Source organism: Suricata suricatta, chromosome 2 (genome assembly GCF_006229205.1).
Source record: "Suricata suricatta isolate VVHF042 chromosome 2, meerkat_22Aug2017_6uvM2_HiC, whole genome shotgun sequence".
Taxonomy (NCBI): domain Eukaryota; kingdom Metazoa; phylum Chordata; class Mammalia; order Carnivora; family Herpestidae; genus Suricata; species Suricata suricatta.
In genome coordinates this window covers 146,255,945-146,272,995 of record NC_043701.1, presented here as the reverse complement: position 1 = coordinate 146,272,995, position 17,051 = coordinate 146,255,945, and the positions used below count along the sequence as shown (strand labels likewise).

The 17,051-nt window shown below is 51.7% G+C and overlaps 1 protein-coding gene across 1 annotated transcript; it reads left to right on the top strand.

The window, feature by feature from the left end:
• Positions 1–223: 223 nt before the first annotated feature.
• RBP3 (retinol binding protein 3) lies at positions 224–9,101 on the top strand. The gene is made up of 4 exons (XM_029915810.1): positions 224–3,271; positions 5,424–5,614; positions 7,113–7,255; positions 8,707–9,101. The coding sequence occupies exons 1-4, from the start codon at positions 224–226 to the stop codon at positions 9,099–9,101; spliced, it is 3,777 nt and encodes a 1,258-aa protein (XP_029771670.1).
• The last annotated feature ends 7,950 nt before the right edge of the window (positions 9,102–17,051 follow it).

The following is a 17,051-nucleotide window of genomic DNA, read 5'->3' as shown; positions in this document are numbered from 1 at the left end:
CGGCCCCTTCTCCCCAGTCCCCAGGGCTGATGCGCTTGAATTAGACAGGATTAAAGGCTTACTGGAGCTGGAAGCCGCACCCCAACTCCGGAGTTTAGCTCCAGACCTTCTGTCCACCTGCTGAGAAGGACGAGGGAGGAAGGCAGCCACACAAGCAGTGCCGTGGCCTTACACACTGTCAAAGGAGCTTTTGCACAGGAGCTAGCTCTCCTTCTGGATCCCCATGACGAGACAGTGGGCCCTGATCTTGTCCATGCTGCTCTGTGGCCTGGCTGGCCCCACGCACCTGTTCCAGCCAAGCCTGGTGCTGGACATGGCCAAGGTCCTCCTGGATAACTACTGCTTCCCAGAGAACCTGATGGGGATGCAGGAAGCCATCGAGCAGGCCATCAAGAGTCGTGAGATCCTAGCCATCTCAGACCCTCAGACTCTGGCCCATGTACTGACGACTGGGGTGCAGAGCTCCTTGAACGACCCTCGCCTGGTCATTTCATATGAGCCCAGCACCCTCGAGGCTCCCCGGCAAGCCCCAGCACTCACCAACCTCACCCAAGAGGAAATGCTGGCCCAGCTGCAGAAGGGCATCCGCCACGAGGTCCTGGAGGGCAATGTGGGCTACCTGCGTGTGGACGACATCCCAAGCCAGGAGGTGGTGAGCAAGCTGGGGGACTTCCTGGTGGCCAGCGTCTGGAGGAAGCTCATGGGCACCTCTGCCTTGGTGTTGGACCTCCGGTACTGCACTGGGGGCCACATTTCCGGCATCCCCTACATCATTTCCTATCTGCATCCAGGAAACACTGTCCTGCACGTGGATACCATCTACGACCGCCCCTCCAATACAACCACTGAGATCTGGACCCTGCCCCAGGTCCTAGGAGAAAGGTACAGTGCCGACAAGGACGTGGTGGTCCTCACCAGCAGCCACACTGGGGGTGTGGCTGAGGACATCACTTACATCCTTAAGCAGATGCGCAGGGCCATCGTGGTGGGTGAGCGGACTGTAGGGGGTGCCCTGGACCTCCAGAAGCTGAGGATAGGCCAGTCTGACTTCTTCCTCACTGTTCCCGTGTCCAGGTCCTTAGGGCCCCTGGGAGGGGGCAGCCAGACGTGGGAGGGCAGTGGGGTGCTTCCCTGTGTGGGGACACCAGCTGAGCAGGCCCTAGAGAAAGCCCTGGCCATCCTCACTCTGCGCCGGGCCCTGCCAGGAGTTGTCTGGCGCCTGCAGGAGGCACTGCGGGCCTACTACACCCTGGTGGACCGTGTGCCCACCCTGCTGCACCACCTGGCCAACATGGACTTCTCCGCGGTCGTCTCTGAGGAGGACCTGGTCACTAAACTCAACTCTGGCCTACAAACTGTGTCTGAGGACCCCAGGCTCCTGGTGCGGGCTGTGAAGCCCAAGGAAACCTCTTCTGGGCCCGAGATTGGTGATGATGATCCTCCAGAGGTAGTCCCCACAGTGCCTGGGGCTGAAGAAGCCCGGCAGGCCCTGGTGCTCTCTATGTTCCAGGTGTCCGTGCTACCGGGCAACGTGGGCTACCTCCGCTTCGACAGCTTTGCCGACGCCTCTGTGCTGGAGGTGCTGAGTCCCTACATTGTGCGCCAGGTGTGGGAGCCCCTGCAGGATGCGGCGCACCTCATCGTGGACCTGCGCCAGAACCCTGGGGGGCCGTCCTCTGCTGTGCCCCTGTTACTGTCTTACTTCCAGGGCCCTGACAATGGTTCCGTGCGCCTCTTCACCACCTATGACCGCCGCACCAATGTCACAGAGGAGCACTTCAGCCGCATGGAGCTGCTGGGCCAGGGCTACCCCACCCAGCGCGGGGTGTACTTGCTCACCAGCCACCGCACCGCCACCGCGGCCGAGGAGCTGGCCTTCCTCATGCAGTCACTGGGCTGGGCCACACTGGTGGGCGAGATCACTGCGGGCAGCCTGCTGCACACCCGCACAGTGCCCCTGCTGGAGACGCCAGAGGGCAAGCTGGTGCTCACCGTGCCTGTGCTCACCTTCATCGACAATCACGGCGAGTGCTGGCTGGGAGGCGGCGTGGTGCCCGATGCCATCGTGCTGGCTGAGGAAGCCCTGGATAGAGCCCAGGAGGTGCTGGAATTCCACCGCAGCCTGGAGGCCTTGGTGGAGGGCACGGGGCACCTGGTGGAGGCTCACTATGCACGGCCGGAGGTCGTTGGGCAGACCAGTGCCCTGCTTCGAGCCAAGCTGGCCCAGGGGGCCTACCGTACAGCTGTGGACCTGGAGTCACTGGCCTCCCAGCTCACAGCCGACCTGCAGGAGATGTCTGGCGACCACCGTCTGCTGGTGTTCCACAGCCCCGGTGAGATGGTAGCCGAGGAGGTCCCCCCACCACCCCCAGTCGTCCCCTCCCCAGAGGAGGTCTCCTACCTCATCGAAGCCCTGTTTAAAACAGAGGTGTTGCCTGGCCGGCTAGGTTACCTGCGTTTCGATGCCATGGCCGAGCTGGAGACGGTGAAGGCCATTGGGCCACAGCTGGTGCAGCTGGTGTGGCAGAAACTGGTGGACACGGCTGCACTGGTTGTCGACCTGCGGTATAACCCTGGCAGCTACTCCACAGCTGTGCCGCTGCTCTGTTCCTACTTCTTCGAGGCAGAGCCGCGCCAGCACCTCTACTCTGTCTTCGACAGGGCGACCTCGAGGGTCACGGAAGTGTGGACCCTGCCCCAGGTGGCTGGCAAGCGCTATGGCCCCCACAAGGACCTCTACATCCTGATGAGTCACATCAGCGGGTCGGCAGCTGAGGCTTTTGCTCACACCATGCAAGACCTGCAGCGGGCCACAGTCATTGGGGAGCCCACAGCTGGAGGGGCACTCTCTGTGGGCATCTACCAGGTGGGCAGCAGCCCCTTATATGCCTCCATGCCCACGCAGATGGCCCTGAGTGCCAGCACAGGCCAGGCCTGGGACATGGCTGGGGTGGAACCTGACATCACCGTACCCATGAGTGAGGCCCTCTCCACAGCCCGGGACATCGTGGCCCTGCGTGCCAAGGTGCCCACTGTGCTGCAGACAACCGGGAAGCTGGTAGCCGATAACTATGCCTCTGCCGAACTGGGGGCCAAGATGGCTGCCAAACTGAGCGGTCTACAGGGCCGCTATTCCAGGGTGACCTCAGAAGGAGCCCTGGCTGAGATGCTGGGGGCTGATCTGCAGATGCTGTCCGGAGACCCACACCTGAAGACAGCCCATATCCCCGAGGATGCCAAGGACCGGATTCCTGGGATTGTGCCCATGCAGGTGAGACACAAGGGAGACTGAGCCTAGCACAGTGCCAGCAATGAGCTGACAAGTTGTCTGCACATGCAGGACTCTGCACGGTACCAGACCATGGCTTCCAGACTTGTTTTGCATTTAAGCTCTCACTAGTCATGTCTTTCCCTTCCTCTCATCCTGTCATCCCTTCCCCTTCTCGTGTCCCTAAGCACCTCTGTAGAGCAGTGATAACCCTCGAGAACTCAGTCTGAAAATCTCTGGTATAGAAAGAGTTTCCCTCTTGGCGGGTGGAAGATGTTTGCATCACTTCTCATCATCAGTGTTGGTGAAAAGGTCAGGTCATGAGAAGTCACTACGGTTTTTTCTTCTGGAAATGTGGGGTTTGTGTTCAATGTCACCACCTGCCTGTCTCAGGGGGTTTCAGATGGAGAGAGAGGAGCAGGCAGAGGTCTTGGCCTTGCAGTTGCCTCAGAGCTAAAGCATGGAGCCTGGGCACAGGCTGAGGCATGGTCAAGGGTGTTGACAGGGCACAGCCTAATCCATGGCAGTGGTCAGGCACCACCTGCCTTCTCCTCCCCTCCCACAGTGCAAAGCACTGCATCCAGAAGGAGCTGTACTTGGTGGGTGGGGAGTCTGATCTAAAGGCCAGCTGGATGGGAAATTCTGAGCAAGACTATTGTGGTCAATATATTTGAAGCCAGCAATGGCATTTGGGGAAAACACTGAAAAAGCAAATCAAGGTTGAGGAGTTTTGCTGCTGAGTAGATAAGGGAGAAGTTCTCTAGATCAGTGGCCATGGATTCACCGAGCACTCCCATCACAAGGAGCTTCATCAAGAAGCAGCATTTACAGCATCTCTCCACATTGTCATCTATGATTTCATGCATAGTCATGAGTAGGCGGGGCAGCATTTGTCTCAGGGTCCTTGAAAGCAGGTCTAGGATGCAGGCAGTTCAGGTGGGAGATGGTCTTTGAAACAGGAGTGAGGGGGCAGGGAGAGTGGGATAGGAAAGGAGGAAAAGCTGACAAGTGGGGGCATTATGGTGGCTGTTGCTTCTGAAAATGCCAATGAAAGCCTCACGAGTGTGGGGAGTGCCTCCTGGAGCCGTCCATCTACAGATGGGACTCAGCAGCTCCTGTCCTTCATTGGCTGAAGGTCCTCCTGGGGATGTGAATTCTCTCAGACTCCGAGGCAACTTGGAGAAGGTCCTGAAATCAAGAAAGACATGGGGGTGTGCTGGAAGCTGGGCCTTGTCAGTCGAGGGGCAGTTGCAGCTGAAATCAAGGGCACCAGAAGCATCTAGTGCAGAATCATCATCCCTGTTTTACAAAGAGACATGGAAACCCGGAGGGGTGCAGAGGAGCGTGACCCATGGCTAAAGAGCTTGCAACTAACAGCAAAGCAGACCCTGGAGGTAGGGTGTCCCAGTTAATGTTCCAGCCCACGGAGCCTGCATCCTTCCAGCAGTCTTGGAGAGAGAAGAGGAGGCACAAAACATGTTGGGGGAGCCTAGTATGTGCCAGCACTGTGCTAGACTCACAGGGCCACCAGATTCCAAACTGAGGACCCACTCCTTTCCAGTATTGCCAGGGTTCATGGTTTGGAGTCACATATGGATTCACTTTCCAGTTCCACCACCTACTGGCTGTGTGGCCCTGGGCAAGTTACTTAATCACTCTGTGCTTTAGCATACTCGTTGAAAGGATGGGGATGCTACAGGGAGCCCTCACGGTGCTGGTGAGGGCTGCAATGTGCTCAGCACAGGAACAAATCCCCTTCTAAAGACTCAGGGGCTCAGTGGCTAGCTAATGTCTTCCCTCCCTGCCCTAAGGAAGAAGATGAACTCAGAGACATCAGCAAGTATCTGGTGAGGTCAGGAGAGTCAGCGTGGAGACCACACCCAGGCCTTGCAGCTCTGGACACCCTGGTGTAGGGTTGGCACACATGAACGTTCTCCATAAGGAGTCAGCCAACCACATCTGGGTCCACATTCCGGGCTCACCACCTACATCACCTCCTAGATGCTGCATCAGAAACCTCCCTCAGAAATGCTAGTTCCCTCCCATACCCTCACTATCATTGACGTACGAAGGAAAACTGTGGTGCTCACTTTCCTGAGCTGTAACATCTGCTCCTCTGGGGACACTGAGCTGGACCCCTGCCCATTTTTTTCAGATTCCTTCCCCTGAAGTCTTTGAGGACCTGATCAAATTTTCCTTTCATACGAATGTGTTTGAGGACAACCTTGGCTACTTGAGGTTTGACATGTTTGGGGACTGTGAGCTGCTCACCCAGGTGTCAGAGCTGCTGGTGGAGCACGTCTGGAAGAAGATCGTGCACACGGATGCCATGATCATAGACATGAGGTTAGTGGCTGGGGGGCAGAGGTTTCTGACCAGACAGCCTGGAGTTTCCGGCTTAATGAGCTACGGAGGACCCCAGGATTGGTGATCTTTTTAAGCTTCTCAGATGATCCCAATGTTAATTCCAGGCTGAGAATCTCTGGGCTACTCCTGTGGTTCCCAGGCTTGCCTGGCCATAGAACTCAGGGGAGAGAGAAGGGGAAGAGAGACTTAAAAAAAAACAGATTCTGGGGCCCTCACGTGACTCTACTGAATCTAAAACTCGGGTGAGTTCCAGTCATCTGTGTATTTGAAATCATCCCAGGTTATGAGTCTGGTCATCAGTTGTGTTTGGGACAGCGAGGCCACTACCTGCACTGTGCCTCTTAGGTCATACAAAGTCAGCCCATGACCACCCTAGACGCAAGAATTAGAAAGCGCGAGTCCCTGAGAGACTTTGCAAATTAGCCACTATTGTGGCAAAAAGAATTCTCTGCATCACAAAATGACTGGCAGAGGGATGGTGTTAACTAGAGACCTCGCTCCTGGAGCAGGTGGAAAAGCACCTACCCCAGCGACCCGGCCCTGGGCTCCATGGGCACAGGGAGGTGCAGGTGCAGAATGCCCACTTCCCAGCTGCACCAGACAGGCTGCCAGAAATAGCCAAGTCATGGCCTGCAGCTCAGCTGTGGTTGTTGGCTGTCACTAGAGGGCTCCAGATCTCAGGGGCTGGTTCTCCCAGGAAGACAAAACCTCTCTCAGGGTCGGTGGCTACATTTGTAAAAGAGGAAGTGGCCTAGCCTACAGGGGTGCTTCCAGACCCTTCTAACCTGAGGTTTGGAGGTTCAGACACTGAGATCAAAGGCCCTCAATCCAGCTGGGCCACCCTAGACCATCAGCCAGAAGAGATGCCTAACACATCACCAGCCCACACTTCTTATTCACAGATGCAGAGACAGGACCCCAAGGAGTTCACATAACAGGGGAAGTCCAAACATCCTAGGACAGGCACAAGCTGTCCCCTCCCCCACTCTTCTACTCCCCACCCAGAGTTGGTTCCACAACTCTGAGCACTCTGCTACACTAAGTGCCCCATTAGGAGACTGCAACAAAAAAGCCCAGTGAGTCTTATGAATTTATGGAGAATGCAGCTAGGAAGGCAGTGTCCTCACCAGGCAGCATGGGTGTATGAGAGCAGTCCATGGTCAGTAAATGAGGAAATTTTATCAGCAATTTCATGACTGCAGTACTTGTCAGAGCTTTTAATGTGATGTACACAATATGTATCACATAATGTATTAATATATGATCAGAAGGGGCAGGTTTGGCACCCAGCGTTATATAATTTCTCAAGAGACTTGTACTCTGGGAAATGCCAACACGGAATTCTGCAGGAGGAGGATGGGACAGTGAGGCTGCCTGGAATTAGTGTCCTCTCAGGGCAAAGTCCCAGGCTCCCAGAGGGGACCTGAGGGCCTCCCTGTGAGCTCTGCCCCAGTGACCCCCACTTCCCTTCCCTTAGGTTCAATATCGGTGGCCCCACCTCCTCCATCTCTGCCCTGTGCTCCTACTTCTTCGATGAAGGTCCTCCGATTCTGTTGGATAAAATCTACAGCCGGCCTAATGACTCCATCAGTGAGCTCTGGACCCACACCCGGCTCGCAGGTACGTACAGACGCTTTCCCTTTCCCGTTCTCATTCTAGAGGCTTCTGGAAAATTAGGGAAAGACAGCTTGGGTTCAGGGAAAAGTAATAGTAAATGGAATATAAAGCCCTTGTCCCCATGCTGTGCACTTTTACACATATGATTCTTAATCCCTACAAAATGCTACATTATGCTTATTTTCTAGAGGAGAAAAATGGTCCTTAACTAGGCTGAGTCTCTTGTCTAACATCACCCAGCTAATAGGCGGAAATGCCAAAAACTAAAATGCCCTCCGTTCTAGCCACGACAGCCATCAGCAATGAAAGACACAGCGGAATTAGAAGGGCTCCACAGAGTTTCTAGCGTCCATCCTTCCTGAGCTCTCGGCCGCATCTCAGCACACCTGCTGGAACAGAGAAGCAAGTGCAGGCACCGCGCTGTGTAGAGCCAGGGCCCTCACAGTCCCCATCGTGGGTGATAGGCCCCCTCTGACTCCCTTGCTCAGCACGACAAACCAAGGAACCCTCATTCCCATCCAACAAGGGGCTGGGAGACCAGCGGTGGCGGGGGAGTGCCTATGACCAAAAGCACCCCACAATTTTTATTTGTACACTTCCTTATCACACAAGGATTCAAGGGGAGCTTCCAAGCCATACATTCAAAAACACTGCAAAATATAAATAAAAATTAGAACCAGGTGAACTGTAAATTCAAATAGACTCTCAACACCAGGAATCACAAACAGACTCAAATCTGCAAGATCACAGGGGTCTTAGAATTGCGATTGATATCCGGTATGGGAGCCACATGCCCCACGTGGTCACTGAGCACTGAAATACGGTTCATATGAATTGGGATGTGCAAAGTGTAAAATGCACACCACATTTTTTAGGGCTTTTTATGGAAAAATAAAGATGTACGATATCTCCACAGTGTTATTGATTACATTTCTGAGATGAACTTTTTTTAGATATACTGAGTTAAATAAAACATATTAAGATTCATGTCATCTGTGTTTTTTTTTACTTGTTGAATGTGACTCCTAGAAAACTTGCAGTAACATCTGTGCCTCACATTCTGGTTCATGTTGTGTTTCTATTTGTCCTAGGGGGTTACTTGGCTCTTCCAGGAGTCCAACATGGAAAGAGAATCTGGGAGGTTAGGCATTCTTATTATTCATGAAGACAAAGCACATCCTTTTCTCAGGAGAGTCAAGGCTCTTCCCATCACTCAAAGATAAAAGTGCCAGAAGTGAGGGAAAGAGTTGTCAAGCCCTTACATACTGGAGATCGGGCACACATTCGTACCCCCATTTGACAGAGGCAGAAGTGGGGCTCAGAAAGGAGTGACTTGCAGGTGGACAGAAGGCCACAGAACTAAATCTCAGGTCTTCCTCTTTGCAGGTCCACTCAGTATGGAGAAGGCAGGTGCCCCACAGTGCTGACTGGGCTCTCCATCTTCTGTCTTCCAGGGGAACGCTACGGCTCCAAGAAGAACGTGGCCATTCTGACCAGCAGGCTGACAGCCGGCGCCGCAGAAGAATTTACCTACATCATGAAGAAGCTGGGCCGGGCCCTGGTCGTTGGGGAAGTGACCAGCGGGGGCTGCCAGCCACCACAAACCTACCACGTGGATGACACTGATCTCTACATCACCATCCCCACGGCCCGCTCCGTGGGGGCTGTGGATGGCAGCTCCTGGGAGGGGGTGGGCGTGGTGCCCCACGTGGCTGTCCCTGCTGAAGGAGCCCTCGCTAGAGCCAAGGAGATACTCCAGCACACTCTGCTGAGGGCAAGGAGGAGCCCTGGGGGGGCTGGGACCTCCAGGCCACACACCCAGGGCACTCCAGCAGGTGGCCCCGCCTGAGGCCTCCAGGGGCAGAAAAGGGACCTGCTGAGCTCCGGTGGGCTTAGAGCTGAAGGCACCCTTGAAGTTCATCCAGTAGTCTCTTCACTACTGCCAACATCTCTGTTTGAGCACCTAGGGACAGACAGCTGAGAGGCAACCCCCTTCATAGTAGTTATTTTGGGGAAGTGAAGTCAATGTACCTCCCACCCATGCTTCTTAATTGCCAAGCCCTGATCCTAGAACAGCCCCATCCACTAGAGTTATAACGTGAGCTGCAGATAGTGACACACTGGTCACGTTACATTTTCTAGTAGCCACCTTCTTAAAAAAGTAAAAAGAAACAAGTGTCATGTATTGTACTAGTGTAATTTATTTAACCTACTATATCCACAGCAGTATCATTTCAACAATATAAATATTATTATGAATGAGATGCATTGGCCTGAAGCCTCTGAAATCTGTTAGGTCGTCTGCACATGCAGTGCTTCCCCTTCCTCACACATTTAGGGCTCCTGGCCACGTGCAGCTGCAGGATCCCATATGGGACAGTGAAGGCCCAAGGTCAGGGACCCCTACTGCCCCAGCACATTGTCCCCACTCTGTCCTCCTTGCATCCGCATCTTCCCCCATTAAAGCACCTCTCCCCTCTGCCCTGGGATCGTTTCTGTCCCAGCATGCTCCTCCGGGGAGGCAGCCATCCTGCTCACTCTCGTCTCCCACTGCCCATCACTTAACATAGCACATGGTGCAGGAACACACATCTGGCAACGCGTCTGCCTTCCTCCAGGTGGTAGCCCTTAGACACTGGAAGACAGGTCTAGTTCCACTTAGAATCTTCCCCATCCAATTCCAGGCAACAAGTTTGTCTCCCCTTCACATGTTCCTTCCAAGGCCTTGCTCTCCAGCTTCCGGCAGGAATCCCAAAGTGAGCTCTAGTGCCCTACAGCATTTGAATACACAATATTCCTGTTTGAGGGTAGAGTAGCCCTAGGCGACGGTCCGGGTGCCTGTCTTTCTTGGCTGAAGGCAGCCTGTCACTGCACTGGCTCTGCTGGCCAAGCCCACTCCTAACAGGACAAGAGGTCTGCAGACCCCAGGACCCCCTCCAGAAGCAGGCAAGCCCCAGAAGGAGACGTGAAGATCTGGGGTGACCTCGAGGAAGGAAGCCCCTGGCTGGCCCCAGGGAGCCAGGCAACCTTATTCCGCTGGAATCAATAGGAACCCAAAAGTGAGAGATCTCCTGCACCCTGCCCAAAGTCATGGTGGGGATGAAGCTGTTACAGCAAGGACATCCTCAGCCCTACCAATCAATGCTCTCAAAGCCCCAGACTCCAGGATGTCTGAGTGAGTGAGGAGAAGTACTGTTGCCATTGGCCTTGCTGTCCACCAGCCCCCTCCCCAGACTCCAGAGAGCTGTAGAAGCTGGGCATACCCCTGGGTCACCACCAGTATCTAGGAGTTTTGCTACCTGGAAAACCTTGAACCAACCCTGTCGAAGTAGGAAAGCTCTGATAAAAGGCGTTCCGGCTCCTTTCCCTTCTGCTAAATTCAAGTATGATGAAGGGCATGACTGAATTCTAGCAGTATCATGTATACTGGGATTGCACCTTTTTCTTCATTAGACCTACTAACATCCAGGCAGATGTGTGAGGCCCCTGTGTGGTTACACTCTAGGGGCTCTTTCTCCTCCCTCCTCCTTCCCCTCCCCCTCGCCCCCACACACATGGCTATCTGATGATCACCTGCATCACACAGTGGTTTCTCTAGGTGGCAGAACCAGCGGTAATATTTTATCTCTTTTCGTTCCTAAAATCCTTATAATAAACATGTATCACTATTTTCAAATACAGCATTCTTCCAAAAATAAAATAAGATATTTTATACCCTGAGTCCCTAACCATATCTTAGTGATCATTAGTGATTGCTAACTTTTTCCCCATGGGTTTTCCTTGTATATCACTTGGATTTCTTTGATTTGCACCACTGACATTTGTTAACTGGTTTTTTTATTATTTTTTAATTTTAATTTTTTCTTTTACAGTTTATTGTCAAGTTGGTTTCCATATATCACCTAGTGCTCATCCCCACAGTGCCCTCCTCCATGCCCATCACCCATTTTCCCCTCCCCCCCACCCCCATCAGCCCTCAGTTTGTTCTCAGTATTCAAGAGTCTCTCATGGTTTTCCTCCCTCCCTGACCCCACCTGTTTTTCCCCTTCCCCTCCTCCATGGTCCTCTGTTAAGTTTCTCCTGTTCCACTTATGAGTGAAAACATATTTGTTGACCATTTAGTTTGTGTAAGGTGTCAGGCTAGGTGTTGTGGGATTTGCTGATGGCAAAGGTCTAGATGGGTCTTAAGCAGGGGGGTGGGCAGGAAGGGGTGGAGCAGCTCTTAGGGTGGAGGACATACATACTTCTCTCTTCTGAGCTGCACATGCAGAGACAACCAGTTTTTTAACAGAACACCTCACGACTTTGCATATCTTCCCTACACAGGGGCCACGCTAATCTTCTCAGCATTTGTGCTGCCGAAGTGAGCACCGGACAACCGTTCTTACCATTTCTGCAGGAGTTGGCAGACACTCAATCAAGCTCAGTAATTCACAGGGGGTCACACAGGCAGCACAGCGGACATTCGTCCTCCTTTAGGCCACCCAGCATAGGCACACTCTCTGAATGTTCTGAGAATCGCTCCTCATCTGATCCGATGGGAAACAGATTCACAAAGAAGCAGTGAGGTGTTGGGGAACCTGGGTTCTGGCTTGAACCTGTCTGGGTGGACAGGCCAGGACAGCTGCTTCCCAGCTACAGAACTCGGGGCAAGTGACTTTGCCTCTCCAGGCCTCAGTTTTCTCATCTGTACAATGAGATCTGTAATAGCACTTTGGGGCCGTGGAGATGAAAAGACTCAATTCAGTGCCCAGTCAATGTCACCTGTTACCATTTCCCCACTACCAAGCTGGACACACCCAAGGTAAACCCAGCCCACAGACAGGCTGGACCTTTACTTCACCATCAGAATCCTTTCTGAAGACTTGGCCAAAGACCCAGTCCAGCAGAGGTCAGGGACCACACTGGAGCATCAGAGGGAGGACCCCAGCTCTTCTCCCATCTCACTCACCCTCCTGTTTCCTATGTCCCTGCACCTGCTGCCCCAGCCCAGGACCAATGGTCATGTTTGCATGTCAGCGAAGGCCTTAGTGATCCACACAGCTTTAACACAATGAGAGAACACGACTCAGAAAAAAAGGATGCAACCCAAATCACACTGTGGGCAAAGAAGCTTGCCTAGGAGATTCCCACTGAAGGGCACCCATCTTGCATTTCCTGGGTCTGATAGGATTAGCTGCCACCTGGCCTAACCACGTCTTTGCCTCCTTGCTGATGAGAGAGGCTGGCAGTGAAAATAGCCTGCTAATCCAAGCGGCTTAGAAATAGCGAGGCTATCAGAGGCCACTGGCTTCCTGTCTCCTTCCCCAGGAAAACAAAGATGTCCACGGAAGAAAATGTTAAATTTAGGAACTCCAGCCCTCCTTCCAGAATGTACTGTCTCCCCAACTCCCATGTAAATTAGTGTCTGAAAATTCCTAAGAAGTGGTACAAATCAAAACACATTGGAAAATTATTTTTAAAATAAAAGATTTTTTCTATTGGGTCCATCTCTTACAATATGACTTTTAGTCCTCTCTCAAGACTTTTATTTAAAAAGAAAAAATTATGCAATTAACCAGGGTATGTAAAGCCCTCTCTGAAGAGAAGTGGCCTTCAGGAAAGATCTGTAGCCTCCAGGGGGAGCCAAGAACCTTCCAAGGAAAGGGAGGATTCAAAATTTGCCTTGGAACAACTGGTGAATTTCTGTTTATGTGAGGTGTTCTCTTACTGTGCCCAGAAGAATAGGACCGGAACCAGCACGCAGCCTTTTCCAAGTCTGGATGCACAATGGAGTCAGGGGTCTCCACTGCTGGTCATTCATCCCCCACCCCCTTTGCCCTTCCTTAAATCCATGCTATTCTGGCCATCAACTGTTAAAAAAACTGAATCACTAGATCCTGATTTCCAACCTCTCTAGAGGCCTGCATTCAGCCTGACACTAAAGCGCCTTCACTTAGGACAAAAGAGTTCCAGATGTCAGATCCAACCTCCCTCCTCTCCTCTCCCTGTCCCGAAGCTCAGTGGACTTCACTCATGTTCATGAATTATACAGTCTAATTATACAGTCATTTGAGTGGGATACCCTGTCTTTAAGGTCTAAACTTCAGGAATGGGACAGAAGTTGAAATCCAGTACACCAGCCTTGTTAAGATTTACTTCTCTTCCAGATAAAAGCAGGGGGAGGGGAGGATGGCAGATTTTGGTTAAAGTTGAGAACTAAAATGGACTTGAATTCAGAAATATCTTATATTAGCCTCATTATCACATGTTGGGGTCTCTTATACATCTTAATAGAATGGCTGCTGCTTGGGAGACTTTTAGATATACATTGTCAGGGCGCCTGGGTGGCTCAGTCGGTTAAGTGTCCAACTTTGGCTCAGGTTGTGATCTCATGGTTCATGGGTTTGAGACCCGCATTGGGCTCTGTGCTGACAGCTTGGAGGCTGGAGCCTGCTTTGGATTCTGGGTCTCCCTCTCTCTCTCTCTCTCTCTCTCTGCCCCTCTCCCGCTTGTCCTCTGACTGTCCCTCTCTCAAAAATGAACATTTAAAAAAAAAGATATACCTTGGCATTTTCCCAGCCACTATAAGGTATTTTCCCTCACCTAGTCCAAGAAATTATCCAAGACTTTCTCATCATTGACTCAATGGTTTCTGCGTGACATGCCTAAAGACAATATTGGCAGAAAACCATCAAGACCCAAGATCCTGGAAGATGTGGAGGAGAAAAGACTGAACACATTGGAGGACAGAGACAAAGACTCCAGTGCAGCATGAGGACTGCATGATGCTAGGAGAGATTGTCTTCTTAGGTGGGGCATATTGTGGAACTTTCTGTGAACTTGAAAGACGGGGAGGGATTTGAAAATGACAGATTGCATATCCCAACAGAACCTACAGAATCAGGGAATAGAGCAGATTAAATTAGACATAGAGAATTTAAGAAATGCGGCAATTTTTACCCCACAATTCTAGAGAAAAGTTCTTACCTGATGATGTGATGTTTTGTGGCAACATCACCAGCGATCTCTTAACTAGTACGGAAGGTGGCAGAGGGAGCTTGGGCAAAGTCGTGATTAAAAGTGACTACTCTTCAATATATCTGGAAGGGCAGGAGAGAAGAAGGGATGAGACAGGATTGGACTGCCAAGGGGACTTTGGGAACCCAGCCTGGTGATAAGTAGGAGCTGCCACATTAATAAGCTGCAAAGTCTTCACCTCCATAAGTCATCTTGGAGTTTGTCAATTTAAATGGCTGCAAAGTACCTTGCATGTCCATCCATTTTTATTAAAATGAATTCCATCTACAAAGTTGAGTGGGGAGAAGATGTTCTGTTATGCTTCCTCATAACTTTTATTTGATTAAGTTTTTTTTTTTCAAAATGTCTCTCTTGCTTTATAATGATGTGGTTGCTGTTAGTAGTAATTCCGTGTGCGGTCGCAATCAATGTTCTTAGAGGTGGGCAGGTCAGGGAAGATGCCTGGGCCGACATTTCAGGGGTCCTAGCCTTGACCTCATCACCATTTGCCCTGCATCACTTTGTGGGTCAGCTCACCAGTGGACCTCAGTGCTCACCGCTACAAACTGGAAGGATGGACCAGAAGTCTAGAGTCCCTTTCCACTCCAAATTTCTAGTCTTAATATAGTGCACTTATGACTTTCAAAGTGATTTCACAGAAATATGGACCAATCCAATAAGCCAGAGGAGGACGGCTGTGTGCACCATTTGACAGATGTCCAAACACTATGAGCAGCTAGGTCAGGCTTTGTAAGGGGCAAGACGGGATCTAGGCATCTCGTTCATTCATTCATTCAGCAAAAATCTGTTGAACACCTACTATGTTCCTTCAGTGTCCTTCCTGCTGGGGATACAGCAGGGAACAAAACAGCAAAAATCCCTTGGGGAGCTAAGGTTCTAGTAACAAAAGAGACACTGTAAATAACAGAAATCAGTAAACTAATGAAGCATCCAACATATAGAAAAGTGCTAAAGGAAAGGGTGACAGGAAATGTGGGGGTGTATACAGGCTGCAAGTTTAAATTTTAGAAGGGGTCAATGCCTAGCCCTAAATCCTACTTTTTAAACTATCTGTGATGCCATGTGTCCCACATGCTAAGTAGATGTATGGCAGGCTGGGAAGGATGTGAGCTTAGAGTTCAGTGGTCCTGGGAACTTAGCACTGTGCTGCATCTCCTGAATCTAGGAAAGAAGCTTAACATCTTGGAGATTTGTTTCTTCAGCAGTAACATGGGAATTAAATATCTACCCCCTGCACATGTCACAGGTTAAATGCTGTATGTCATCGCAGAGTGTGGAGCTCAGGTTCACACTCCAGGAGATGCCCTTTCCTGAACCACATGGACATCAGGGGAAGGAGGCTCCCTTCTGTGGGTAAAGGGACCACCCTGCAGAGCACCCCTTTTCTCTCTCAGGGAAGGGGTCCTCCAAACCTCCCTGTAAGAATGGAGATGCTCTGTCGGTGCCTGCAGGGAGCATTACTGGCTCCTTCCAGATGCAGAGGAAATGGCTCAGGGTGTCATCTCCTCTCCTCCAGCCCACCCTTCCCACTGCAGCCAGGGGTCCCATCAAAGTGCCTCTTGGAGTCATTCTTCCCGTGCCCTGGGCCAAACTCCCATTCTTTGAGGCCTTCCTATGTCTCCATCTCAGAGGGGCCCACTCAGTCCTCCTCACACCGGCCTGTGGCATCCTAGAGCATCTGTAGCACCCCAGCTACTGGCCTCTATCTGCACCTTCAGCACCTGCTGGACTTGGATGATCTGCTCTTGCCCCTGCTTCTCAGGAGGCCTCTGGGGGCACTGCACTCCCTCCCACAGGTCTGATGTGTACGTGCTCCCGTGTGCCAGGTATCCCACACAGGCATTTGTTTGGCATTCATCAACCTGCACACTAGGCGTTATGTACCCTGAACAAGGACCAATGGCTGAATTCACTGGGCCTCCCCCAGGGCCTGGCACTGATCCTGGTACAGTAAGAGTACCCTGGGAGGCCAATAAATGGGTAACTGAATGGCTGATTATGGGTGCAGAATGGGTGACTGGGTGGGAGAGGGTGAGTGAGAAGGAAGGTGGGCCAGATGGGACATGCTACCACCAGAACCCTGTGGGTGCATGGAGAGGGAAAAAAGAGATGGAACTTGGTGGAGGCGGGGTGGGGGGGGAGTGTTTGGATGGCTCACCGGCTGCTGTCTAAGATACCCATACCAGCTCCTTCCCAACCATAGCCTGAGCTCAGTGCTGGAGGCCCCACCAGACGGTTGGAAACTGCAGGTCAAATGAACAAATCCTGAAAGTGAGGTGGAAACCAGTCAAAAGAACTCCCTAACTTGAAAGAACTCCCAACTAATGGCCTTCACACAAACTAGCCTGAGTTACATCAGAGTTTATGACCTGAGGTTTGCAAGGGCAAATGCAGATGAATAGAACAGTGACCAAGAGAAACGCAACATGCAGTAGATAATGGTAGCCAGAACGCTCTGAGGTCTCACCATGTTTAAAGCCTTAAGCTTCTGTACAGGAATAATTGCTGAGAGATAAGGGGTGTGTGGGTGGAGGGACGTTGATCCTTTTTCCCCCTTTCACATATTCAGAATGTGAAGAACTGTGGACCAAGTGTCAGCTGAATGGTCCCAACTCTTCATATCCCTGTAGTAGGATCTTACATCCTCTCCCTCATCATGGCTTCCCTGTGGGCAGGGTGCACATTTCACCCACTTTCTTTGGCTTGGCCATTGACTTGCTCTAGCTGAGAGGCTGTTAGTAGAGCCTTGAGGTGCGCTTGTGTATTTGGATTTTCCTTC